The sequence below is a fragment of the Ahaetulla prasina genome, chromosome 3 (genome assembly GCF_028640845.1).
Source record: "Ahaetulla prasina isolate Xishuangbanna chromosome 3, ASM2864084v1, whole genome shotgun sequence".
Classification (NCBI taxonomy): Eukaryota; Metazoa; Chordata; class Lepidosauria; order Squamata; family Colubridae; genus Ahaetulla; species Ahaetulla prasina.
In genome coordinates, this window is record NC_080541.1 from 164,983,603 (window position 1) to 165,010,984 (window position 27,382).

The 27,382-nt window shown below is 37.8% G+C and overlaps 1 protein-coding gene across 6 annotated transcripts in view; it reads right to left on the reverse strand.

Moving 5' to 3' along the window:
* FGGY (FGGY carbohydrate kinase domain containing) overlaps positions 1-27,382 on the reverse strand; it is a 195,157-nt gene that overhangs the window by 36,514 nt on the left and 131,261 nt on the right. For all 6 annotated transcript variants that reach the window (XM_058174692.1, XM_058174696.1, XM_058174690.1 and 3 more), the window contains 2 exons: positions 23,403-23,523; positions 20,431-20,525 (listed from right to left, as the gene is read on the reverse strand). In XM_058174692.1, the coding sequence (XP_058030675.1) occupies positions 20,431-20,525; positions 23,403-23,523 (216 nt within the window). The remainder of the gene's footprint in view (positions 1-20,430; positions 20,526-23,402; positions 23,524-27,382) is intronic.

A 27,382-nucleotide genomic window follows, 5' to 3' on the forward strand; every position in this document is an offset into this window, starting at 1 on the left:
TCTTACTGGGTCCATTAAAATTATCCTAATGTTCTAAAGTCACTCTTAAAATTTTTGCTAAGCAACAGGCTAATGCAGAGGGAACCAAAATCATCTACTGATTGTGACAAAGGGCAATGTTAACAGTGATTACCTGTTAATCATTGCAATTTGAAACAATGTTTTCATAAATTCAATGATCTGCTTGATATCCAATTAATACTAAATAAAGATCATTAAGTTCATAATATCCAACATATTTCAGTTAACTCCTGACAATGTACCCTAGAAAAAGAGAGACAGTCAGTGAAAGTAGTGATGTCTAAAACTGGTAGATTTACTAACTTTCTGACCTCAATAAGCCACTATTATCGGCAAGATCTAATGTTACTGCTCTGGTGTGGCTATTGTTCTAATTAATACTTATGTTACATTGCCAAAACAGTATGTAAACCAGTGGGGGGTTTCTACTGGTTCGCCCCGGTTCGGGGGAACCAGTAATGGCAGCAGCAGAAGGCTCCACCCACTCACCCCCGGACATCATCACAGATGCTCTGCGCATGCGCAGAAGGTTTTGTGCATGCGCAGAAGTGCCATGCAAGCGAAGCATGCATGCACGCTTGCAGTTCTGAACCAGTAGCGAAGGTAAGTGGAACCCACTACTGATGTAAACCATACTTTCAGCTTCATCTACCCACCACAGGATCAGGTCATTTACTTTTACATGACCATTTAATATATATCAGCTGCTACCATCTCATAGAATCTTCTAAGTGAGTTTGTGCAGATTACATTTTAAATTCAGATACAAAATGAATAGATATGGGAATAATATTAATCTTTTGTCTAGTAAATGCAATCCTGCTATTTAACAGAGTTTAAATAGAGTTTAAATTAAGAGCATTTCTATATGGGACCAATTCCATTCTCTAATTATTCCAAGCTGTTTTGAAGCCAACTATGAGTATCCTGACACTTGCTGACTTGGTAGCTTAACACAATTACTCAGATCACCATGAACCTATCAGCACATTCCACCAACCAGCAGAAGAGCACAAAGTAAATTATCATATAGCTCCTGCCACACCAAGATTAAAATCCCATAACAAGGTGGGGGGGTTAAAACCATTAATATCTTCCAATCCTCTACCCACATTTTCAGATGAAGTGTATATTTATGTTGAGCTGAAACAGGCTCATCCACAAGTCTTGGCAAAATAAATACAAAACCAATACATTCATTTTTGCTCTGGTTTCAAATAAGCCTTTACTGAAACTAGAAATATAGCCAATTCAGTCTGAGTATCCATGATGGGGAGGCAAAACATATGTGACTGCCATTACTTATTTATGTGTGTCTCATCTGTGGATGCAACTACAGTACCTTAGTACATTCACTAGCATTTTGGCATCACCGCAATTAGCAGTGGATGCTGCTTCAATTCAACCCCAGAAGTCACTGCCATTAATGTGAATGGACAGTTGGGGGGCTATTTCTGGACTGGCACAAAGATGTTATATGGAATTGCCCACAGTTATTCCTCCTTTGAAAATTTCACATCTTCCTGTGCAGAAATTACTTGTTTAAAACATGGTCACCACTTAAAGATTAACTGGAAAAAATGAACATACGATATTTTAAAGTGCACTTCAAATATCATTCCACAGGTGGAGCTGCTACAAAATTAATAGTAAAATTATCCACTTCGTTGAAAATACAGGGGAAAACAACTAATGGTGACTTTCGTATATACATTACAGTCAAAGTAGGAATATTATTCTGTCCAAGGGCTTCAAGATATGTTGCCTCTTCAAGGCAATTAATCTTCCTGTTCCCCATGGCTAAATGCCTGATCACATTATAAAAGAGAACAGATATCATTTACCAGCAACGTTCAGCTCATCTTTCCTTCCCCCCTTCTCTTGAAACCTAATCTATGAGAAGTTAGCAGCAAGATCGTAAGTTATTTTCTGCCGATGAATGAAAATCACTTGGACAAGTATGTTTTAAGAAATGTATCATCCTTTGTAAAATTGCAGTACACTACAGATATTTTGTGGAGATTAGAATGGTTTTGTGAGATAGAATTGTTATAACACTGGAAAAGCAAATTAAAGATCTCAAATATGCTTCATAAATTGACCACCAATTCAACTTAAATGCAATTAAACCATGGTTTAGTTTTGAATAAACCTACCCAAAATTAGGGAATAAAATGTGAAAATGGTGAAACCCAATTCTCAGATTATTTTTTATAACAAACGTAGGAAAGACGGAAAAAATTGGTCAGAACTTAGATAATTTAGGTCTCATACTGAAATCATAGAGGTGTCTTGCTATCTTAGCTAGCTAATAGCAAGAGTGATTTTAATTCTTCCCAGTCTCTTTTTATTGTTATATGCAGCTTCTGCAATCATTTTTAATGTATCTCCAGCCATTGCTTTCTCATAGCTGGCAGATTTGTCATTCAGGGAGGGGATCTATAGACTAACTGAAATGCTCTATCTGAATCTGTTTATCATGCTTGGGCTGCTGAAAGAGTCTTTTCGGGCAGTATTTCAGCTGTAACACAAAGTAGCCAATTGCAACATGGTCCTTTCTATTTTGGAAAATAACCATTGCAATTTGCAAAATGCAACTGCCAAATTTATCAGTCTTCACCAGAGAACCAACTACCTGTCACAGAAGATTTTGGTTACCCCCAGGCTACATTATGAATTCAAAACACTGAAATAGATCCACTCAAAGGTCATGTGGAAACTAGCAAAGTTTTTATACTGTTTCAATACCGTTTGTTTTACCGATCCGTTTAATGTGAGATAATCTTCCGGAAAGGATATTACCCGCCTAATCTTAGAACCCTCATTTGTAATAAAGAACAGAAACATTCAAGGCAGCAAATGCCTTCATGAAGTTAATCTTGCTGAAGAATGACTTAGTAGTTCAGATTGTTGGCATAAAATCCTCAGATGAAATAACTCTCATGTTCTTTGAAAAAAAAAGTCATTTTTAAAAAAAACCTAGGCATTTCAGACAGCAAGCACAGTGACTACATGTGTTTCCTTACAGAACACTCTGATCTCCCACACTGGCATAGCAAGAGTTCAGATCCCAGATGGGGAATTATTGCTGCGGATTGAGTTTCCAACTCCCAAGCACATGTCTTGAAGTTTTTCTTCAACTTGGCTGCAGGGAAGGGCAGCCATGCTTTTCAATTTGCCTGTAATGCAGCACACATAATTAAGGAAGACCTGCTTTGGGAAAAGGAGACGGTAAATTTGGAGGAGCTATAAAAGGTTATCTTGCCCTACCTTAGGCTTTTGTAATTATACACTTTTTCTAGCCATTCGAAAAACAGTTTTAATTGTAACAGATTAGAAAGGAATTACAGTACGTCTGCCTAGAGAATCTGGTCTGCATATAAAATATTATGCGGGTTTTGAATGGCTTAAAAACAGGGACCACTGTCTTCCTAGTATGCGTCTAGGAAATTAAACAAAGCCAACCTAATTACTTTAATGTAAATAACCTTTTGTACACACAAAGAGTAAGCAGTGTTATATAAATCGTAAGAAATAATGTGCCAAAGAATTCAGAGGTATGAGAGAAGAAAAAAGTAAATCTTTTTTACACAAAACCATTTTTCTTGCAAGCCATCTTTGTTTCCACCACAGCCATATATTGCTTCATATTCTGCCGCTTGAAATTCAGACTGTTTATCTTGGTCTTTATGAGAATCTTACCAATTCCTCTTCATCTTGACTCATTCTCCTTTCATGCATTTAACTTAGGTTTTTTTTATTTACATTTTACTATCTTAATATAAACTTCCTTGAGTCATGTAAAGTAGATGATATGATTTTTCGTATACGCGTAAACCAACAAATACTGTGATTCAATCTTCATTAATTCTCCCTTTAAGATCTTAATAGAGTTTACTCCTATTGATCACTGATTTTTGTATTCAGTTCACATGCACTAAGCATACATTCACACTTCAAAACAACCCATTTTTAAATACCCATTTCACCTGCACTGAACTCAGATGCTTCTCCTGATATACACAACTCTTTATTTTCAAAGTGGGCAGAGGTATGCTGTTATAGAAAACTCTTGTTTCTTTCAGCAAATATTCTCTATTTCCCCATCAATAGTAAACATTGTGCCAAGGCACGCAGATTGATGCAATTTTTTTACTTTTTCATATAAATTGCAATTGTTTATTCCACTGTATTTCTGTCAAACAGCTACTATAGTCTTGTTTGATCTGATTTTCAGATTCAGATTCCTCACTGCATTATATACTCTATCCTACATGAGAAGCAAATAATTTGGGTTCTCAAGGAATAACACAGACTCAGCGATATAAAAAGCACCAAGATCACGGGAAGTGATAGTACTGCTGCATATTGCACTAGTGAGGCCACATTTGGAATACAGGTCGTCCTTGACTTACAACAGTGCAGTTAGTGACCATTTGATGTTACATTTTGAACCAAGTGACTTATGTCCTTTGCAGCATCCCCATGGTCATTTTATCAAAATTCAGACGCCTGAAAACTGACTCATATTTATGACCGCTGCAGTATCTCAGGTCATGTTCGACCTTCTGATAAGCAAAGTCAATGGAGAAGCTGGATTCACTTAACAACAGACAGTGTTACTAATTTAATAACTGCAGTGATTCACTTAACAACTGTGTCAAGGAAAGTCCTAAAATGGGGCGAAACTCACTTAACAAATGTTTCACTTAGCAAGAGAAATTTTGGACTCAGTTATGGTCGTAAGTCGAGGACTACCTGTACTATGCCCAGTTCTGGTCATCATTATACAAAAAGGGTGGTGAGATCCTAGAAAAGAGTGCAGAGAAAAGAAACAAATATGATAAGGGGCTGGAGGCTAAATTATATGATGAATGGCTGAGGGAAATTGGTATGTTTAGCCTAACTAAGAAAAGAAGGGGTGTGCATAAGCGCACAAACGTGCCTACCTTTCCTGTCCTATTGTTTTTCTTTTCTTCTTCCTATATATATATATATGCTTATACCTCCTTATATTTACTCATATATGTGTTTATATACTATATAATCTTTTTGTATGATATCTACATATATTGTTGTGACAAAAATAAATAAATAAAAATAAATATCACAGGAAGAGGAGGTTGATGTATTCTCCATAGCACCTGAGGGCACGTCAAGAAGCAATGGGTGGAAGTTATTCAGAGGAGATCCAACCTGGACAGAAAGAAGAATTTACCGACAATGAGAATGATTGCTTGCCTCCTAGAGTTGTGGGTACTCCATTGCTGGAGGTTTTCAAGGAAAGTTTGGACAACCTATTCTCCAGGACAGTGTTGGAATTCAAATTTTTACTTTTTCATATAAATTGCAATTGTTTATTCCACTGTATTTCTGCCAAACAGCTACTATATCTTGTTTGATCTGATTTTCAGATTCAGATTCCTCACTGCATTATATAATCTATCCTACATGAGAAGCAAATAATTTGGGTTCTCAAGGAATAACACAGACTCAGCGATATAAAAAGCACCAAGATCACGGGAAGTGATAGTACTGCTGCATATTGCACTAGTGAGGCCACATTTGGAATACAGGTCGTCCTTGACTTACAACAGTGCAGTTAGTGACCATTTGATGTTACATTTTGAACCAAGTGACTTATGTCCTTTGCAGCATCCCCATGGTCATTTTATCAAAATTCAGACGCCTGAAAACTGACTCATATTTATGACCGCTGCAGTATCTCAGGTCATGTTCGACCTTCTGATAAGCAAAGTCAATGGAGAAGCTGGATTCACTTAACAACAGACAGTGTTACTAATTTAATAACTGCAGTGATTCACTTAACAACTGTGTCAAGGAAAGTCCTAAAATGGGGCGAAACTCACTTAACAAATGTTTCACTTAGCAAGAGAAATTTTGGACTCAATTATGGTCGTAAGTCGAGGACTACCTGTACTATGCCCAGTTCTGGTCATCATTATACAAAAAGGGTGGTGAGATCCTAGAAAAGAGTGCAGAGAAAAGAAACAAATATGATAAGGGGCTGGAGGCTAAATTATATGATGAATGGCTGAGGGAAATTGGTATGTTTAGCCTAACTAAGAAAAGAAGGGGTGTGCATAAGCGCACAAACGTGCCTACCTTTCCTGTCCTATTGTTTTTCTTTTCTTCTTCCTATATATATATATATGCTTATACCTCCTTATATTTACTCATATATGTGTTTATATACTATATAATCTTTTTGTATGATATCTACATATATTGTTGTGACAAAAATAAATAAATAAAAATAAATATCACAGGGAAGAGGAGGTTGATGTATTCTCCATAGCACCTGAGGGCACGTCAAGAAGCAATGGGTGGAAGTTATTCAGAGGAGATCCAACCTGGACAGAAAGAAGAATTTACCGACAATGAGAATGATTGCTTGCCTCCTAGAGTTGTGGGTACTCCATTGCTGGAGGTTTTCAAGGAAAGTTTGGACAACCTATTCTCCAGGACAGTGTTGGAATTCAAATTTTTTTACTACCGATTCTTTGGGCGTGGCTTGGTGACTTTGGCAGGGAAAGGATACTGCAAAATCCCCATTCCCTCTGCACTCCTGGGAGAAGGATATTGCAAAATCTCCATTCCCATCCCACTCTGGGCCAACCAAAGGTGGTATTTGCTCGGAACTACTCAAAATTTCCGGTTCTCCAGAACCTGTCAGAACCTGCTGAATTTTACCCCTGGTCCAGGATGGTATAAGGATTGCTGCCTTGGGCAGAGGTTGAACTAGAAGATTTCTTCCAGCCCTATGATTCTATCTGCATATGCAATCACTAACCAACAATTCTCTAATGCCACTAGTATTTCAAATATATTTATTCACAAATACTTTGAACAACTAATGGGACATCCCAAACTTATTTTATCTCCCTGCTCCCTACTCACCTCACTTGCTAAGTATTCCATTTATTCTCCCACATAATTTACTTGTGAGTAAATCTATAACCACACTTGTCACATCTAGCAAACAAACCTCACCTGCATAGTTATGCAAAATGTCCAGTAATTAAAGCCTATCCACTTTCTCATGTACTTCCTTAAAATAAGCAAATGTGCAATACAATTTTCTTTCTCGCATTTGTACATTTCTCAATGATTTCCTGAGCAGGAAAAACAAAAAAACTGTTATTGTGCACAGCCCCTGCCTAACATAAAAATGCAGTGTGGTTCACAAATTCTGCTTATTGTCACTTCTTGTACCCTTCAGTCAGAAACTCTGCCAAACACCTTCCCAGACACACTTAACAAGCTAATCTCCTTTCATATAAGAGAACAATAACAGCATTCTTCCAAACATCAGGGACAGATGCGCTCTTCCCACACATGCTAAACAAGTCACACCGCCACTTCATAAGCAAGCCACGGTCATATTTTGACATTTCCCATTATACGTTCTACACCTGCAGATGTATCATTTTTCAACATTCTCACAGCATTTATGACTTCCTATTCAACATTTTTTTCCCCTTGGACACTTAACATTAATAGCATTTATTTCAGTTTTATTCTTTGTCATATCACAGTAAAAATTCTCACAGCATTTGAGCATCATTCCCTTTAGCTTTATCCCAAACCATTTCAACATTTTTATGTTTAATTACATTCACTTTCCGGAGGCTTGTCTTTTAGTTCACTTCATCCACTTCCAGAACAATTTTTTATTTCTTTCAATATTGCTTGGCACTTTCACTATCTCTTCTAATCTTAACTATTCATGAAAAAAACATTTGCGCCCAAAATATTAAAATATATCCTTCGGGTATCTTTTGATGAAATTACTGACATTTTAATTCAACTCCATTGATTTTAATTAATATACTTTTTAATAATTGCGATATGTAAATCTCTATCTGCAATTAATTTATAGTATCTATAAATAGGATAACTGAATAGTTTTAATTACAAAACCTCATCTCCAGTATTTTAATTGGACTTAAGGACAGCTGTTGTCATTGCTGAAGCTAACAATAGTATTCTGTACCCAAAGATTCCTAAAATGAATATAGGTATGCATCCCTCTTTTAGTGACCATAACTGGAACCAGCAACTTGGTCATTACAAGCAAAGTGGTCACTAAGTGAAACCGCAACTGTACTTAAAATCTTATTTCAGCTTTTCTTCACTTTAAAGCAGGGGTCTTCAACCTTGGCAACTTTATGACTTGTGGACTTCAACTCTCAGAGTTCCTCAGCCAGCAAAGCTGGCTGAGGAACTCTGGGAGTTGAAGTCCACAAGTCTTAAAGTTGCTAAGGTTGAAGACCCCTGCTTTAAAAACATGCAAAGGTCACAAACGTGGCCACCGGTCACAAAGTTACTTTTCCATCACTGCCATAATTTCACATATGTATTTCCTGCAGCAAACATGCAATGTGTAAATCTGTTTTCAGTAGGTTCAGTACATTATGTTACTTAGGAATGTATGTCAGGGCATAATATAAAGTCTTTATCCAAATGTAAAGTTATGACTTAGGAAGAAAGTTTCTGCTGAGTCTTCCTTCATGTGAACTTTACAAGTGGAAAAGTTTCAAATGCATGTCCCTCTCCTCTACCCCAGGTGCCTAAATTTCAGATTACAGGTTGCTTAAAATTAGATGAACAATTTTGGTTGAAAATGGACACACTTTTGAAGATGTTTCACCTCAACAATGAGACTATTTTTAAAATAAACTTGTTTGGGATTAGAATGTGCATGTATGCTCTAGCTATTCAGTTTCTTGATGCCACATTTAAGTGATGATATAAATTGCCAAAATCTGAAAAGATTTTGCTTTAAAACTAGAGAATGTGGAAAAAAAACACTAAAAATAAGTGATTTAAACTAATTTAAACTAAAATCTGGACTGCTGGGCTAGCATTTCAGCTTGCATAGTACTTATTATGCAGCTGTTTACTACTGTCATTGTTAAACTAAACAATAATAAAATAACATAAAATAACATATGCCAAACTACACCTGGGTGATAACAATATTTATACTCCATTATCATCTATAAAAATGTATTTCCTGGACTACTTTGCCATTTCTCAACAGCATTTCTTAAAGATTTTCCTGATTGCTCATTGCATCACCATACAGAATTATGTAAATAAACATACTCTGTGGCTCTTAGAAATGATAAATAATAATAAAATATTGTAGCTCTCAAACTGAACTAAAATAAGCAAGCCTGATTTTAACTACCAAAAATAAGCACCTTTTCCACTCTATCCAAACAGAATATCATGTGCCATCTCTATGACACTTCATTAACTATATATTTTGAAAACCTAATCACATAACATATTCATGAGAAAGTGACATCAAAAACACTAAACTTTCTGGGTCATATCTTACAGATTGCTGCAGCTATTCTGCAAGTGCCAAGATGACACAATTATTGTTAAGATAGGCACAAAAATTGTATACTGCAGAGGACTGGGACTTTCCTAGATATAAAGGTACACAATGGTTTAGTAATTAAGCTCAGATTCTTGAATAAATTTGATACTTCCATCTAGCTAATTTAGCAAAAAACTGGGATCATGGTTTCAGGTTTCATTTATCAGCAGGAGGGAAATAATCAGCTTTATAGATAGTATAAACCTTTGCATAGGGGACAATTCCTATCTGCTTTTGATGAGGAATTACAGGGATAAAATACCTATCAAACTGGTTATAATAATAATGCATCCTACTGGATAGGATAGGATAGGATAGGATGAGAGGGGAGGAAGAAAAGGAAAAAAATGAAAACAAGGGAGAAGGGTAACAGATGTCAATTTCTATCATATGTCAAGTAAACAGCAACACACATGAGGCTAATAAATTTAGTCTACCTGTGAGAACATTACGCTAGCATAATCTGTAAATTGTAGAATCCTCCCATTATTCCCCCAAGACAGTTGTTCCAGCCAAGGAATTACCTTATTTTTCAGAGTATAAAAGAGGGTGAAAATTTGGGTGCGTCTTATACAACGAATGTAGCCCTACCCCACTGCCGGCCCCCACCTTTTGGCCTCTGCCTTCCAGCAATTTACCTCCTTACAGCAAACAGCTCATTTCAGCTTCAGCACAGTCTGATTAGCACAAGCAGTTGATTGTCGGTTGGATCGACCTCCCGACCCTCAGCTGTTTCAGGCTGCAGGGATTGCCATTGCCTATTGTCACACGGGCCTTCGCTGTTTGCAGCAGGGAGGCAAATTGCTGGGAGGCCGTTTTTTTTTTTTTTTGTGCTAATCAGGCTGTGCTGAAAATGAAACTAAAGCAGGCTGTTTGCTGGAAGGAGGCAAATTACTGGCAGAGGCAGATTTTTTTTTGTTTTCCTCCCCAAAAAAGGTAGGTGTGTCTTATAGTTCAGAGCATTTTATACTCCGAAAAATATGGTAATACACTGTTCGCTCTATACCATCTCACAAAAGAAAACTTAATAAGCCAGGTTGTATCACACACAAAAATTAAAATGCAGGTCCAATTAAAATTATTTGACTGATATTAGAACTAGCTGTTGTCCTTTGATACCATATATAAAGCAGGGACCTATAGATCCATGCTACCTGTTACCATTACTACATGAGCAGAAAAAATGGACACCTATATATGTGCTATTCTTATCTTGCACCTTGTAAGGACAGACATCATCCCACAGAGGTATTATTCAACATCTCTCATTTCTTCTTAAGACTTAGTTGAGATATAAAAGGCAGATTGTTCCTAGCCCCACCATTTTGATCAAGACTGGAAGAACATCAAGGACATTGGCATCCCATAATTACTGTCCTTTTTGGCATACCCCATTTTCTTGGGCCAGTCAAACATTATGGATATTGGGGTTGAAATCATTCCACAGAGGGAAGTGTACTAGAAGAATGCTGCAACAGATGCTTTTTTGGTTTCTAATGATAAATTACTAAATTTAGCATTATTGCTATCTCTTATAGTCACTGGGCTTTCTCCCAATTGGTCTTTCTTAATATCTCTTCTGTCACACTCCAAATGCAACCAGAATTCATGAGCATCCATGTACAGGTACTTACAACCATTTTTTAACGACCATTACAAGTACAACAGCACTAAAAAAAAGACTTATAGCCCATCCCTGTATTTATTTTGCAATGTCCCCATGGTCACATAATCAAAATTCAGGTGGTTGACAACTGATATGTATTTCTGATGGTTGGAACATCCTGGGGTCACGTGATCACGATTTGCAACTTCCCAGTCAGCTTCCGACAAGCAAAGGCAATCTAGAAAACTGAATTTGCTTAATGATGGTATGATTCACTTAATTGCAGTGATTTGCTTAACAACCATGGTAAAAGGGGTTATAAAATCGGGCATGACTCACTTAACAACCGTTTTGCTTAACAATAGAGATTCTGGTCCAAATTGTGATCATAAATTGAGGAGTACCTCCCAAAGGTGCTTTTTCAGGAGGCAACTGGACTTTCTTGTTTTTTTCTTTTGAAGACATCTCGCCTTTCATCCAAGAAGCCTCCCCAGTTCCGAAAGGATGGTGGGGAATGGAAGGACCCATACTCCCCACACACAGCTGGTCAACTGCACTCTCCTAGCGAATCGCTGGGGCCACCTGGAGGTCCATCTGCGTCCTATAGATGGCTCCTGGAGGGGTTTCTTGCATGAGAGGTGAGACGTCTTCAAAAGAAAAAACAAGAAAGTCCAGTTGCCTCCTGAAAAAAGCACCTTTGGGACAACCATGACCTGGATGGCTGAGAATCTCCATAGACTTTGAGGATTACCTGTATCACTTTTTAAAAAAATAATACTTGAATTTCTTGCCTCCCTTCCAGTCTTTCGGAAGAAGACCATTCTACCATGAAGTTGGGGTAAAAGAAAATGCAGCATCTCTCTAAAATGAAGGTTTCTTGAGCCTTGCTTGCGTTTTCAGGTTGAGTTTAGAACAGAAGAAGGATCAAACATAGAAAAGGCAAAATTTGAGGGGAAAAAAAGATTTGTATTTTTTCTCTGGGGAAAGAAAAAAGGATGAAATCAGTGGCGAGCTTATACAGGGAAGGAAGCACAGGACTTCCTTAATATTAATCTACCTTGAGACAAAAGGTTTTTTACCCACAAAGATAGGATTAAAGTGAACCTATTGGGCAAGTCCAGACAAGGTTTTCTTTCCACCCCAGCCCCTCTCCTGGCTATATCTACATATCTAGACACCTGGATATATAGATTGGATGGATCTGGGTTTGTTTATGTGTAGCAAAGTCTTGGATGAATGGCTGAGGTAATGTGAAGGTTTTGCAATGTCCTGCCTAAGTAATTGTTTACCCAGGCTAATAAGGAGGATACCATAACATTGGCTGTGAAAATCATTTTTTCTGAACATACCATACAGTATTCCCCAACTTATGACACAACTGAGTCCAAAATTTATGTTGCTAAGTGAGACATTTGTTAAATGAATTTTGCCCCCATTTTACGACCTTTCTTGCCACATTTGTTAAATGAATCACTGCAGTTGTCTAAATTAGTTACACAGTTATTAGGTGAATTTGGCTTCCCCATTGACTTTGCGTGTCAGAGGTTCGCAAAAGGGGATCACATGACCCCGGGATACTTCAACCATCATAAATATGAGTCAAGCGTCTGAATTTTGATCATGTGACCACAGGGACGCTGCAGTGGTCATATGAAAAACAGTCAAGTCACTTTTTTTCAATGCCGTTGTAACTTCGAACAGTTATTAAACAAAATGTAAGTCAAGGACTATGTGTATTCTTATTCTTCTTCATGGCATGCAAAAGAATATCTTCATTTTCCCCTTTGTTCTGAAGATAACAAACACAACTTCAAAACTCAAACCAAAAACTCCCTTCCATAATAAATAGCTTTTTTAAAATTCAAGATGATCTTTCTTAACTCTGCTCTAAATTATAGGATGACATTGCAAATATAAACCAAGCACAATTCTTTTGGCAACGAATGAAACAAGACAATTAGAACATCTTAAACTAGTTCTCCCTGCCAGTGTGAACTTTCAGAACTTCATCTCTTCCTTCTGCCCAGTTAACAATTCCCTGATTAAAGGAATAGAAAATAAAACGTATCAAGAGCCATTTAGAAAATGTATTAACAGCAAGCCAACAAAATGATTCATTAGCTTTTCCTGTTCAATACTATGTTTACACAAGATGATTACACCAACTAATTAGTATTTCTTCCTAGTTTATATAAGATATTTTTTACATTTTTATAATGAGATGAATGGAGGTCTACGCTAATTTAATTGAGACAAGTTAATTTAGTTTCTAAATGTGATCTATACAGTTACTAGCATAAACTATTTATATCTTCATTCCCTCTAAAGGTATACAACCAAGCCCCCGCCCCCCGCAAAAAAAATATCAGTAGAAATGGCTAGACAAAAAGAGAATTGTTTACATTGGGAAAATATAGATGAAATTTATATGTCTTGATTATGCTGAAATTCTGGTTCGGATTTCTGCAACTACTAGACTCTGGGGGAGACAATGTGTGCTTCACATTACAATGGAGAACAATTGCTAGGCTTCTATTGCCCAGGTGACTAGATTCAAATAAATCTTAGTTGGTTAAACAAACTGTATTTGGCTGGGTTAAGCAAACATTCTAAGGCATAAAACTGGTTTTCCGAGTGTGTGCTGTCTCTACATACTGGATTCTGCTTCTTCTTCAGAAGTTGAAAGTTGCTTGCTTCATTTTATCGCTGAGCTAAGACACACAGCAACTGCTTCAAGGTCACACAGTCAATTTCCATAGCTGAGGATGATCAAACTTAGTCTCCCAATCCTACCCTTATCCTAAAAATACACTGGCTGCACTACATAAGAAACCACAAACATCAAGACGACTATAGATATCTTCCTGGATGCCCATCAGAATCCCAGCCCCTCTTTAAATGTGTTAAAAACTTTTATCAAAATACTAGCTTTCTACTATACTATAGGACAAAGATCCTATAGGTGTTCTAAGAAAAATAGAATAAGGGACTAAAGTACATCCCCGTGCATTATTGTAAAAGTGATCATTTTCTAAAAGGAAAAAAACAACAGAAAGATAAAGAAAGGTTAATATCGATGGAGGGGCTTAGAAAGACTCACCTTATCATCACTTTGCCTTCCAATGTTCTGGTGTTTTGTGACTAGCAATGGTTCACCATAGCAACAACATTGTACATGGAGAAGAACATCATAGCAGGGCTGTTTAGCCACATCTAAAGCAAGATTTTCCCAATAGGTAAAGGAATGATCCCATGATATTGTGCAACTATGCACTGAAATGCCTCAACAATCTAGCACAAATTGTTTATAACCAAAGGCAGTCCTCAGTTTATGACTGAACTGGAATTTCCATTGCTAAGTTATGTGGTCATAAAGTGGGATGTCACATGACTGCATCACTTAGCGACAGTAACCCTGGCAGTCCCAATTACCATTGTAACCCCTGGAACTGTGCGGGTTCATTAGGTTGGAAGAGGCAGAAATCTCAGACAGGAGCATTGATGTGTGTGCAGGTGCTGCAGGGGAGTGGGGTAGATGCCATAGTCAGGCACTATGGAGCATGGGTTGGCTGACGGGCTGCAGGCACACTGGTGAAGGTCACAGGTGGGTGGTAAGGAATATGAGTGGGCTAGCAAGGGCCACACAGTATACTAGAGAGTACAGACAGGCCAATAGGCTGTGGGTGGCAGGGATGTGCCATGGGTGGGATGTGCATGCCCTAGGGTATTGGCAGGCAGAGAGGTGCTATGTTGTATAAAATCTCATATTCCATAACGGAGATCCCAGGAGAAACAGTGGTAAAAGCAAGCTTTCCATTGTCTTTGCTAGTGGGAAACCAGCAGGGAAGGTTGCAAATGGTGATCACATGACTGTGGGATGCTACAACCATCATAAGTGCTAGCTGTTGCCAAGTGCCCAAATTATAATCACATGAAATGGGTGGGGGAAGGGGGGAATGTGGCACCTGGAACTTCAGGGACAGGTTGTAATAAAATTCATTCAATGCCATCATAATTTTGAACAGTCACCGAACAAGTGGTTGTAATCCAAGGACTACCTATATGTAATCAAAAATTAGAATAGAATAGAATAGAATTTTTTATTGGCCAAGTGTGATTGGACACACAAGGAATTTGTCTTGGTGCATATGAAAGTGAATGTAAGTGGGGAAAATGTGTTATATTTATATTTACATGAAAGTGCCAATACAGGTAGTCCTTGACGTACAACCATTTGTTTCATGACTGTTCAAAGTTGCAATGGCACTGAAAAAAGGAACTAATGGCCATTTTTCACACTTATGACCATTGCAGCATCCCCATGGTCATATGATCAAAATTTGAATGCTATTGGCAACTGCCATGTACTTAGGACGGCTGCAGGTCCAGGGGTCATGTGATCACCTTTTCCAACCTTAAAAACTGCAGTGATTCACTTAACAACTGTGGCAAGAAATGTGAAACATGCAAAACTCACTTAACAATTGTCTCGCTTAGCAACTCAAATCAATCATGATCATAAGTTGAAGACCACCTGTACTGGATAAATTTCAGGAAATGTCATTTCCTGGAAAAGCTGGAAATATCCACAGAACAGCAACAGCTGTTCATTTACCAGCTGTCAGAAAAACTCTGCATTTACAACCTATTGTATGCGTGGCACAGCTCATAAAGTGAAATTTAAAGGATGATCTATTTGCTTGTTTATATATAAAAGCCAAATTGCCACTGTCACTGAGCATCCTTTCACAGGAGAAAACTATTATTAACCATTTTAAATTATAATAATAGCTTAACAGAAGAGTTTGAGTGGTTCACAATGAGGAAAAGATTTATTATTGCAGGACTAATATACTAGCTAGGTTTGAGGAAGGATGTTACCAAGCCATAATCATCTTATTAATACAGAATTGTCATTTAATGTAATTCTGCACTTCAGCTATTTCACCCTTTCTAAAAAAAATAGGAGCAATATTTCTGTTCCCTGTAGGTAGGTCTTTGACAATTTAATTAGCAAAGGCCAGTCCAAGTGAAATTGCAAAGAAAGCTATCATTAGCTTTCATAAGGCAATTGTTCTGATTAATATACAGTAGAAAAACAAACTGTATGGCTTTTATTAACCCATAATAATCATGGGCCCAAGTGTATAAACTCTGTCAGAAATAGTTATGGTGAGTGATAAAACTGGGAGATTGCCAAATAAAGAGTCCCCTCCCCTACCCATACATTTTGTTGTTGTTAGTTGCGAAGTCGTGTCCGACCCATCGCGACCCCATGGACAACATTCCTCCAGGCCTTCCTATCCTCTACCATCCTCTGGAGTCCATTTAAACTCATACCTACTGCTTCAGTGACTCCATCCAGCCACCTCATTCTCCCCATACATATTTCCATTTAAATGCTATGCATTTGACTCATATGACCCAACTGCATTTTGACTCATACGACCCAACTGCATTTTGACTCATACGACCCAACTGCGTTGTTAAAGTAAGAACTGTGCCTTTGAAACTGAAAATGATTCACCTTTACTATATGCTTTTCAATTTCACCCTCCATTTTTCCTTGTAACATACAGTCAGAAGAATATTATTTTAGTAGCAAAACAACAGTGAATACAAAGATTCTTTTTTTCAAGAGACACCTGGACTTTGTTTTTCTTTGGAAGATGTTTCACTTCTTATCCAAGACGCGATTTCAGCCCTGACTAGATGATAGGGAATGGAAGGATTTATATTCCTTGCAGATAGCTGGCCATTTGCATTCTTTTAGAGAGTCCTTGAGGCCACTGGAGGTTTATCTGTGTCCTCAGAGTCACCTGAGTAGTGTAAATGGGTGTGGAGCCTTCCTGGAACTGCTAAAAGGACCATGTTGCAGACTGGTGATAGATGATGCCTTATCCCTTCCCCTCTGTTCAGAGAGGTTTGTTCAATTTTGACATAGGTGGCCTCTTTGACCCCTCTTTCAAACCAGTGGTCCTCTCTGTGCAAAATGTTGACTTTGCTATCTCTAAAAGAGTAGCCTTTGTCTTTGAAATACAGATAGACTGTTGAATCTTGTCCTGATGGGTTTGTTCTCCTATGTTGTGCCATGCGTTTTTGAAGTGATTTTTTTTTGTTTTCCCAAAGCAGTCAGACATGTGCAGATCTGTACATTGGGGAAACAAAACATCCCTCTCTTAACAAAGGGGGAAGGATATGGCATCATCTATCTCCAGTCTACCACAGTCCTGTTGTGACCCAGGCCCAGGTAGGTAGTAGGAAACTCTGTCAGTGAAAAAATAAACAAACTTTATTCGAACAGCTGAGAATTACTTCATTCCTAGCATAGTTCAACTACATTAAAGCAAATTCCTCCCAACACAAATTCCTCAGTCCTATCACAAACCTTGGTCCAGTGAGGCAAACTGCCAAAGGCCTTTCTTGGCAAACGTTCAGAAGACACCGATGCAAAAAATAAATGCAAGAAGACGAAGCTACCAACGTTGTTTTCTGGCAAAGCCCAAACGCCGTTGCTGGTCTGTTTTAAGCCTTATGGGAGGGGTCAATCATCTCTTGGCCCTACTCCCAAGTCATCCTCTTTGCTTGAGCTGTTCTTGCCTTCTGGCAGCACTTCTCATGCATGCATTAGGAACAGGCTCTTCCTGTTCCTCTGCCCCACCACTGTCAGTCTCTGGAGGCTCTGGAATAGGCAACCCACTCCCCGATGGCCCTGGCCCTACCTCAGCCTCCGATGCAGAGCCCTCATCCGGGCCTTCCTCAGCCTCCAGGACTTGCCCACGCTCTTCCTCAGCCCCATCACTATCCAACTCCATTGCCAGTTCCGCAGGCTGCTGGCGGACCACAACAAGTCCTTTCAGCAGTTCCAAGAAGGCTTCACACCCATTTGCACTACTCAAGGACATAGATCCCTGAGGACATAAATCTCCAAGTGGCCTCAATGACTCTATAAAAGTCGTTGCAAATGACCAGCTGTCTGCAAGGAATATAAATCCTTCCATTCCCCATCATCCAGTCAGAGCTGAAGAAGCTTCTTAGATAAGAAGTGAAACATCTTCAAAGAAAAAACAAGAAAGTCCAGTTGCCTCTTGGAAAAAAAAGCATCTTTGGGACAACCATGACTTGGATGACTGAGAATCCCCATAGACAACAGTGAATAGTTTTCTGTCTCTATTGAATGTCTTTCCTCTCTCCCCATGGAGGCATTCTAAGGCTGAACCATTCCTACCATAACATAACTTTGGTGCTTTTGCTGGGTTAAAGTTAAAGGCAGAAGGGTTGCAGATAAAATTTCCACATTTCCTCATTGGGTGGAAGTGTTACTATCCCAGCCCCACCCTGCAAAGGAGAAAGAGCAGATGAGCTTTGAAATCACATTAAAGGTGCAATAATTAAGTCCACCAAAAAAATCCCTCTGAAATATATAAAGCCGTTCAGTCATTTGATAACAGAAGCATAATAAAATGACCACGTCATCTGTCAAATGGAGTGTAATCCTTACTTCACATTCTTGTTTATTTAATGATTTATTAGATGTTATATCTTTCATCTAGGTACTTCATCTAAAAAAATTCGGATAATAATTCACTCAGTTGATGAAATAATTTCATCTATGGACAATTTAAAAAAAACTGAAGAACTTGCATGTATAGTAAGACCCGTAAAATACTTCTTTTAAAAAATATTATATTAGTATCACTTAAATAAGATGATATGAATTCTAGCAAATAGTATTTGCTGTTTTTAGTAATAGAAAAATGGAAACATTATACTGGAGACTGGGTTAGAACTTGAATGGAATAAACAGCTTCTATTCATTACTTCCTTCTTTTATCCGGTGTCCCACAATTATTCCTTAGACGTCAAGCTGGTAAAGCAATTATAATTGTACCACAACAAACAAACAAATCTCTGCTATGAGTAATTAAAATATTCACCTCTGAGTTCAGTGAGACTTCTTCCTATGTAAATGCGGATCAGACCATTGTCACAGAAGAAGAAATTTGGTGGCATTCATGAAGCAAATGTAAGAGACTATGGAAAATAGTTCTTAATACACAATGTTTCTACAAAGAAAATCCCTTTTTGTCAGAACGATCCAGAGGAAAAACAATTTAGGAGTCTACCACAGAATATAAGCACAAACTGATTATTAATTATTATTATACTAAAAACACCTATAATGCCTATTCTTCTATATCTCCAGGAAATAGGTTTTTTTTAAAAAAAATCCACTGAAGAACCTAGGGTAGTTATTTTCAATTAGTCTATATACCAGCGGCTCTCAACCTGTGGGTTGTGACCCTATTGGGGGTCGAATGACGATTTGTCAGGGGTTGCCTAAGACCATCGGAAATATGGGAAGTATACTTATGAGTCGAAGAATCACGCTCCAATGGTTGACTCCACAAGCCAGCTGCAGGCTCTTCAAATCGCTAGCCGAATTCGGCTTCAGGCGCGATGAATTAAAAAAGAGAGAAATCTTTGCTCTGATGTCTCCCTCTCAAGCCAGCTGCAATTACTCCCAATCGCTAGCCTAATCTGGCTTCAGGCGCAATAAACTTAATAGGGGAGGAGTCTCCGCTTTAATGTCTCCGTCCTCAAGGCAATCGCAAGCAGTTCAGATCACTAGCCAATACGGCTTCAGGCGCGATAAATTCAAAACGGAAATAATTTTATGGTTGGGGTCGCCACATCGTGGGGAATTGTATTAAAGGGGTCGCCACATCGTGGGGAATTGCATTAAAGGGGTCGCAGCACTATAAAGGTTGAGAACCACTGCTATATACTGAGGGACAGAATCTTTTTCACTACCTCTGCAAATATACTGAACTCAACAAATGGAATACATTTATTCACTTCAGTGGTATCAGAATTCTTTATACTATCATGCCTGGTTGTTACTATTGCCACTTCTGTTTCAACGGCAAATTTAATTGATTTCTCTTCTTGATTGTGACCAACCAACATAATTTAGTACACTGCATATTCAGTCAGTGATATGTGTCAACATTTTATAAATTAGAATGTCTACTAATTTCCCAGTGCAGAAATCAGTATTTGCTAATGATGCATCAAAATTCTAGCTTTAAAAGTAAATTAAGTTCTCATTGTCTCAACAGTAAAAATTAATTCCAATTCCATGCTGAATTTCTGTCTTGAATGACTAGGACACATTATACAGCACTTGTGTGCTCCGTGTCCTTACTTAACCTTAACCAACCAACCAACCAACCCGTAAACAGAAAATTTGGCTAAAACCACTGGCTTTTGTAATGATCAAAACCTGCATTTTCTCCCCTTCTAAATTATAACGTGCCTGAGGTGGAACAAAGCAAAACAGAGTTCAAGTTGTTGTATTCAACTTGAACCTTCTATGATTACATACCTGCAGGGAAGCAAAGTCTTTAGAAGCACAGGCTCCAAGAATAGCAGCACCCATTAGCACAGACTCCACTTCTTGGGCTAGAACAACAGGCATGCCTGGGCAAAGACAACAGATCAGTTAAAGGGCCTGAGATATGAAGCATGTAAGAAACACCTCTCCCTGAAGTATTAAAACAGTTGCTTCTTTTTAAAGGCTGATATACCTTCTTGGTATGATCTTCTTGGTGTCCCCTAAGCATTAAATGCAAGCCAAATTCAATGTGGAAACAGTCAAGGGCAGCATTAAGAAATGTAGTGGCTCAGTGGCTAAGATGCTGAGTTTGTCAATTGAAAGGTCGGCAGTTCAGCAGTTCAAATCCCTAGTGCGGGGTGAGCTCCCATTACTTGTCCCAGCTTCTGCCAACCTAGCAGTTCGAAAGCATGTAAAAAAATGCTAGTAGAAAAAATAGGGATCACCTTTGGTGGGAAGGTAACAGCGTTCCATGCGCCTTTGGTGTTTAGTCATTCCAGCCACATGACCACGGAGATGTCTTTGGACAGCGCTGGCTCTTCAGCAGAAATGGAGATGAGCACCATCCCCTAGAGTCGGGAACGACTAGCACATATGTGCGAGGGGAACCTTTACCTTTTAGTGATAAATACGATCTCAGGATATATAGATGAAATTAGTAGGTTTTCCATGGCAAAAATATTTTGACAAAATACAATTGTGTAAGCTTCTGGAGGAACTAAGTTATAAATTGACTTTATAGCTGTCATACTTTAAATGTATTTTTTAATTTACTTGGTGCTTATGTTTCACATCATTGTAAGTGCCTTCAAACAATGAATGTATTCATCTTGTCCTCTGAACAATATAAATCTAAGGCTTTTAAATGGTCTATGAAATTATCTATTGGTAGCCCGTATAATTGGCTAATCGGTACTTGAATTTAACAGTAATATATTCAGTATTCCCCTGTCTTTTCCTGGAAGAATAGGGGATTGATATAGGAATGTTAACTATTTTATCAGATAGATTTTAATGAGGGCAAGAGAACTAAGAGCATTTTAGTCAGATGAACTCTGACATCCTATGTCAATCACAGTTCCTACAATCAGGAAAAATTCCTAAGCTGCAGAAAGGCCTCTTTGTCCAATGTTCTGCTTGGCTATTAGATACAGTCAAAGGACCCCAGTTTAAAATTTAATCAGAATTATCTATTAATAGATCTTTAATTTTAGACATCAGAAAGCAGCTCTTGGTTGCAAAGCTATTTGAATTAGATAAGGAAAAAGGTGCGCACTTGATAAAATCACATTGGACAAATAAAGAAGGCCGCTGTGGCAACAGCCTGTTGTGCATATCTAGCCCAGGTCAAGACCTTCTATCATTTGGTTCACTTTTTCTGCTTTCAAGAAATGTAATTACTTAATGCTGATTTTGATCTCAATTCCTGGTTTGAGGTTGAAGAGATGCAAATCTAAAAGCAAAATACCCAGAGCCCAAGCTTTAGACTTGATCTAAACCATATTGGTTCGTCTGAACAATAAAGGACTCATATGGTTCATGGTTTGCTTTTAATCCCAACCTTTTAGAACTGTAGAAATACATTTTCCACAGGTGAAATATATATTCTTTCTAACCACAAGATATATCCAAAAATACTCATGTGTAAATGACAGATGAATTAGGATCTCCTCTTATAGAATGGTAATTTGCTATAAATGCTATTGAAATTTTGACCTGAAAAATGAATCTCCTGACATCTTCTTCAGATTTAAAATGAGCCAATTTTATGTACCTTTAGTATTTGATAAATGGCAAATACTAGCACACCACTGAATACTATGGAGTAAATGCAACTCCTTGCCTACTTTGATCAATAGACATATTAAATCCTACAACACACGGTTTACATGGTTGAGTTACTTGAAAAATTAAAATTATTCATTTACTTTCAACCAATAATTGAGAAATAATTCACCAGAAAAATACAACTGTTATTTCTGGGCAGCACCAAAAATATTATTTCACAATGGGGTGTCCTATGAACCATTTCAATTGATGTATTTACTTACCTTTATATAGGAACATTGGAATTTGTTTTTGAGTGAATCAGACTAATTCATCAATTTCAAAAAAAATTTGATCCATCCTTCTTGCATCTAGCTGTGGTTCAGCTTAATGATTTTAACTTTTCTAATGAAACACTATTAATATTAACCAGGAAAGGTAAAATGTACAATGGCAGAGTCCCAATCTACAGGTACTCCTCGACTTATGATCACAGTTGAGCCCCAAATTTCCATTGCTAAGTGAGACAGTTCTTAAGGGAGCTTTGCTCCATTTTATGACCATTTTTGCCACAATTTTTAAATGAGTCACTGCAGTTGTCAAGCTAGTTACAGGGTTGTTAAATGAACCTGGCTTCCCCATTGACTTTGCTTGTCTGACTAGGTGGCCTAGCTAGGTGGCTCAGTGGTTAAGACACTGAGCTTGTCAATCAGAAAGGTTGGCAGTTTGGCGGTTCGAATCCTTAGTATAGGTCTCCTGTGTGAGCAGGGGGTTGTGCTAGAGGTCCCTCCAAGGTCCCTTCCAAATCTGTTACTGTTAAGTTGCCCTGTTAAGTTATCAAATGGTTGTAAAAGGTGATCACATGATTCTGGGACACTGCAACCGTCATAAATATATGTCAGTTGCCAAGCATCCACCTTTTGATCACATCACCATGGGGATGCTGCCATGGCCGTAAGTGTGAAAAACATGTCACTTTTTTCAATGCCATTGTAACTTCATTGTAACTTTACATAGTCACTAAACAAATGGTTACAAGTCAAGGATCTATATCTGTATCGAAAAGATATTGTTTGCTGATTATTGTTATTGTTATGAACGTGTCATAATATTCACCCTGCAATTTCTTCAGCCAAAGAACAGGAATGCTAGACTCAGTTTAGTGCTCATTTCTTTCGCTGTATTCTGAAACTTACCAACAATGTCCGCATGCATTTGGACAAAGAGAGGGTTCTTGCTCAGACCACCACACATAAAGAGAGTGTTGATACGATGCCCTGCGACTTGCATTGTTTCTACAATATGTCTGGTTCCCAACTTAAATGCAACAGAACATAAAGAAATATCTATTAACAAAAAGTGCTACAGGTAAAATGGTTTCTTTGAAAAGCTGAAAAGCCATAGTTATTTCCACTGATGAGAAAGAAGTTTTTTAAAAGCTAGGCTCAACAGTGACTATAATGTTGCATTTCTAAGTTTTCTGCTTTTAACATTAAATTGTCCATCTACACCTCCAGATTAATTGTAAGACAGACATTAGCTTACAAAAAAAACATACACAGAAGTATATCCTCTTCCTCATTCACAAATAGTTGAAGAAATGCAGGAATTAACATTGTTAAACATACAGCAATCATATTTTTATCCCTGTTTTATATCCATGTTAATATGTTTTTTAGAAACCAATTTAGTTGTAATAGCTCCGATCAAAAGCACTTTTTTCAACTCTAACCTTTGACTTACCTTCTGAAAAAGTAAAATAAAATTAAAACAATAGAAATAAACGTTTAAATGGGTTTACGGGATTTTTGTTTCGCATTTCCAGCTCATGCAGAGAAACCCTTTGAACACTAACTGTGTATTTAAAATTGGTTTTTGGATGTCAACTGAAAGAAAATAAAAACCTCAAAAGTAACATTACTGCCAAATCTACCCTTTGCCAAACTCATAATGCTAAAGAATTCCCTCAGCATTTAACACTGAACATCTTCTGAAGCATGGCCAAAGTTCATTGTAAGATTTACAATGTACTGCAAATGCCTGTACAGACTTCACCAGGTTATTTAAGAAAAGCAGAGTTAAGCTTCAATTGTTTATTTCATCCTGATTAAGTTTCACAAGGATTTTGCTTTAAGATAGGTAGTTCTGGCAAACACTTAGCATTAGAAAGGGAACCTAATGAAAGGCACGGTACAATTAATGACACACAATATGTTAATTACTATATTAGATGTGGATGATGGGAAATGTAATCCAACTCTTCTGGAGATTTATTTATTTTATTTATTTATTTATTTATTTGTCGTAACAATATATACAAGTATAACATAGAGGATTATATAATATATAAACATATATTTGAGGAGAAACAAGGTACTATAAACAAACACATATATAGGGGAAGAAACAATAGGACAGGAACGGTAGGCACGTTTGTGCTCTTATGCACGCCCCTTAGAGTCCTCTTAGGAAAGTGGTGAGGTCAACCGTGGATAGATTTAGAGTAAAACTTTTGGGGTTATGAGAAGAAACCACAGAGTCAGGTAATGCATTCCAAGCATATATAATTCTGTTACAGAAATCGTGTTTTCTGCAATCTAAACTGGAGCGGTTGACATTGAGTTTAAATCTGTTGGTAGATCTTGTGATATTGTTATTGAAACTAAATAAGTCATTGACAGGAAGGACATTACAACGGATGATTTTATGAGCTAAACCCAGGTCCTGTTGAAGGCGACGAAGTTCCAAGTTTTCTAGACCCAGGATATCAAGTCTGGTGGAATAAGGTATTTTATTGGTTTCGGAGGAGTGGAGAACTCTTCTTGTAAAATGCCTTTGGACACGCTCAACTGTGTTGATATCAGATATATGGTATGGGTTCCAGACAGGAGAGCAGTAATCAAGAATTGGCCTAGCAAATGAGATCATCAGACTGAGGTAAAATATCCTATCTCATTACTTTCATTACTAAGGGACAGGTATTCACTTTTAAAAATTGTGTCTTGCTTTGAGATTGTGAATAGTTTCATTCTTAACTACTGCAATTATACCACTTGAGAGCACTGTAGATATTTTTCAGAATTCCTACAACCCCTATTTATCTATATATCTGTAACATTAATTGAGGTTAATATTTATAATATGTCCACACACACAAAAAAAATAACCTTTTCCCCACTTCAGACCTAGTTATTCTGTTTTTCTCCTCTGCAGTATAACACCACTAAAAATATCATTATATTTTTCTGAAAAAGGTCACAGCAAAGTTTAAGGTGAAACTAACTCAATTTTTTTGAATTAACATCAATATAATTAATATAGATTCACTATTTTATACACATAGGGACGTGGTGGCTCAGTGGCTCAGATGTTGAGCTTGTCGACTGAACGGTTGGCAGTTCAGCGGTTCGAATCCCTATTGCTACGTAACGGGGTGAGCTCCCATTACTTGTCCCAGCTTCTGCCAACCTAGCAGTTCGAAAGCACGTAAAAATGCAAATAGAAAAATAGGGACCGCCTTTGGTGGGAAAGTAACAGTGTTCCATGCGCCTTTGGCGTTTAGTCATGCCAGCCACATGACCACGGAGATGTCTTCGGACAGCGCTGGCTCTTCTGCTTTGAAACGGACATGAGCACCACCCCCTAGAGTTGGGAACGACTAGCACATATGTGCGAGGGGAACCTTTACCTTTACCTTATCTTATATGTTACTACAGGTTGTCCTCTACTTACGATCACAATTGAGCCCAACATTTCTGTTGTTAAGTGAGTTTTGCCCAATTTATAAACTTTTTTGCCACAGTTGCTAAATGAATCACTACAGTTGTTAAATTAGTTACACAGCTGTTAAGTGAATCTGGCTTCTACATTGACTTTGCTTGTCAGAAGGTCGCAAAAGGGGATCACATGACCCCAGGACACTGCAACCGTCATAAATATGAGTCAGTTTACAAGCATCTGAATTTTGATCACATGACCATGGGAATGCTGCAATGGTCATAAGTGTTAAAAACAGTCATAAGCCACTTTTTTCAGTCCTGTAACTGAACAAACTGCTGTCAGTCAAGGACTACCTGTATAAGGAAAACTATGCAGACTAAGAGATATGCAAATGCCACTTTTGCTGCAAAATCCTTTACTAGAAAGAAAATAGATGAGCTTTTAGAAAGTTTAAGTGATATTTAGAATAGAATAACAGAGTTGGAAGGGACCTTGGAGGTCTTCTAGTCCAACCCCCTGCTTGGACAGGAAACCCTACACCACTTCAGACAAATGATTATCTAATCTCTTCATAAAAACTTCCAGTGTTGAAGCATTTACAACTTCTGGAGGCAAGTTGTTCCACTGATTAATTGTTCTAACTGTCAGGAAATTTCTCCTTAGTTCTAAGTTGCTTCTCTCCTTGATAAGTTTCTACCAGTGGTGAAATCCAGCTGGTTCTATCTGGCTCATGTGAACTGGTAGCACCGGTGGTGGGAGGCTCCGCCCACCCACTGGGATGTCATTACATCCTGTTTTTTACCATCTGCACATGTGCAGAAGAGATGCGCGCAAGCTCCCATTCCCGAACCGGTAGCAAAGGTAAGTGGATTTCACTGCTGGTTTCCACCGATTGCTTCTTGTCCTGCCCTCAGGTGCTTTGGAGAACAGCCCGACTCCCTCTTCTTTGTGGCAACCCCTGAGATATTAGAACAGTGCTATCATGTCACCCCTTTTCATAAGACTGGACATATCCAGTTCCAGCAACTGTTTTTTATGTGTTTTATCCTCAATAAAACTTTATATCCTTTATATGCATTTTATTTAATACATGTGAACAATGTGTGACCTGATATGTGGTTGTATACAGTTGTAAATTAATATATTGTGACTGTAATATTTTGATTCCTATAAAATACTGACTAATTTCCAAGCAAGAAAGTTATATTTCCAAAATGCCCTTAAAGCATTAAAAATAATATTTTCTGAATTTTACAGAAAATGGCAGGCCCTGTTCCATTGTTCTTCTTTGTTGTTTTAGTTGCTCCATCCAGTACTAAGAACCAGTTCAGTATATCTCCCATACACATATTATAGTGTGTTACATTATATATGCAGTACCTCTGTAAAAATAACACAGGAGGGACCAGTGAGTTCAATTTCAAAGCACAATAGAAGCTAGTATAAAGAAACACTT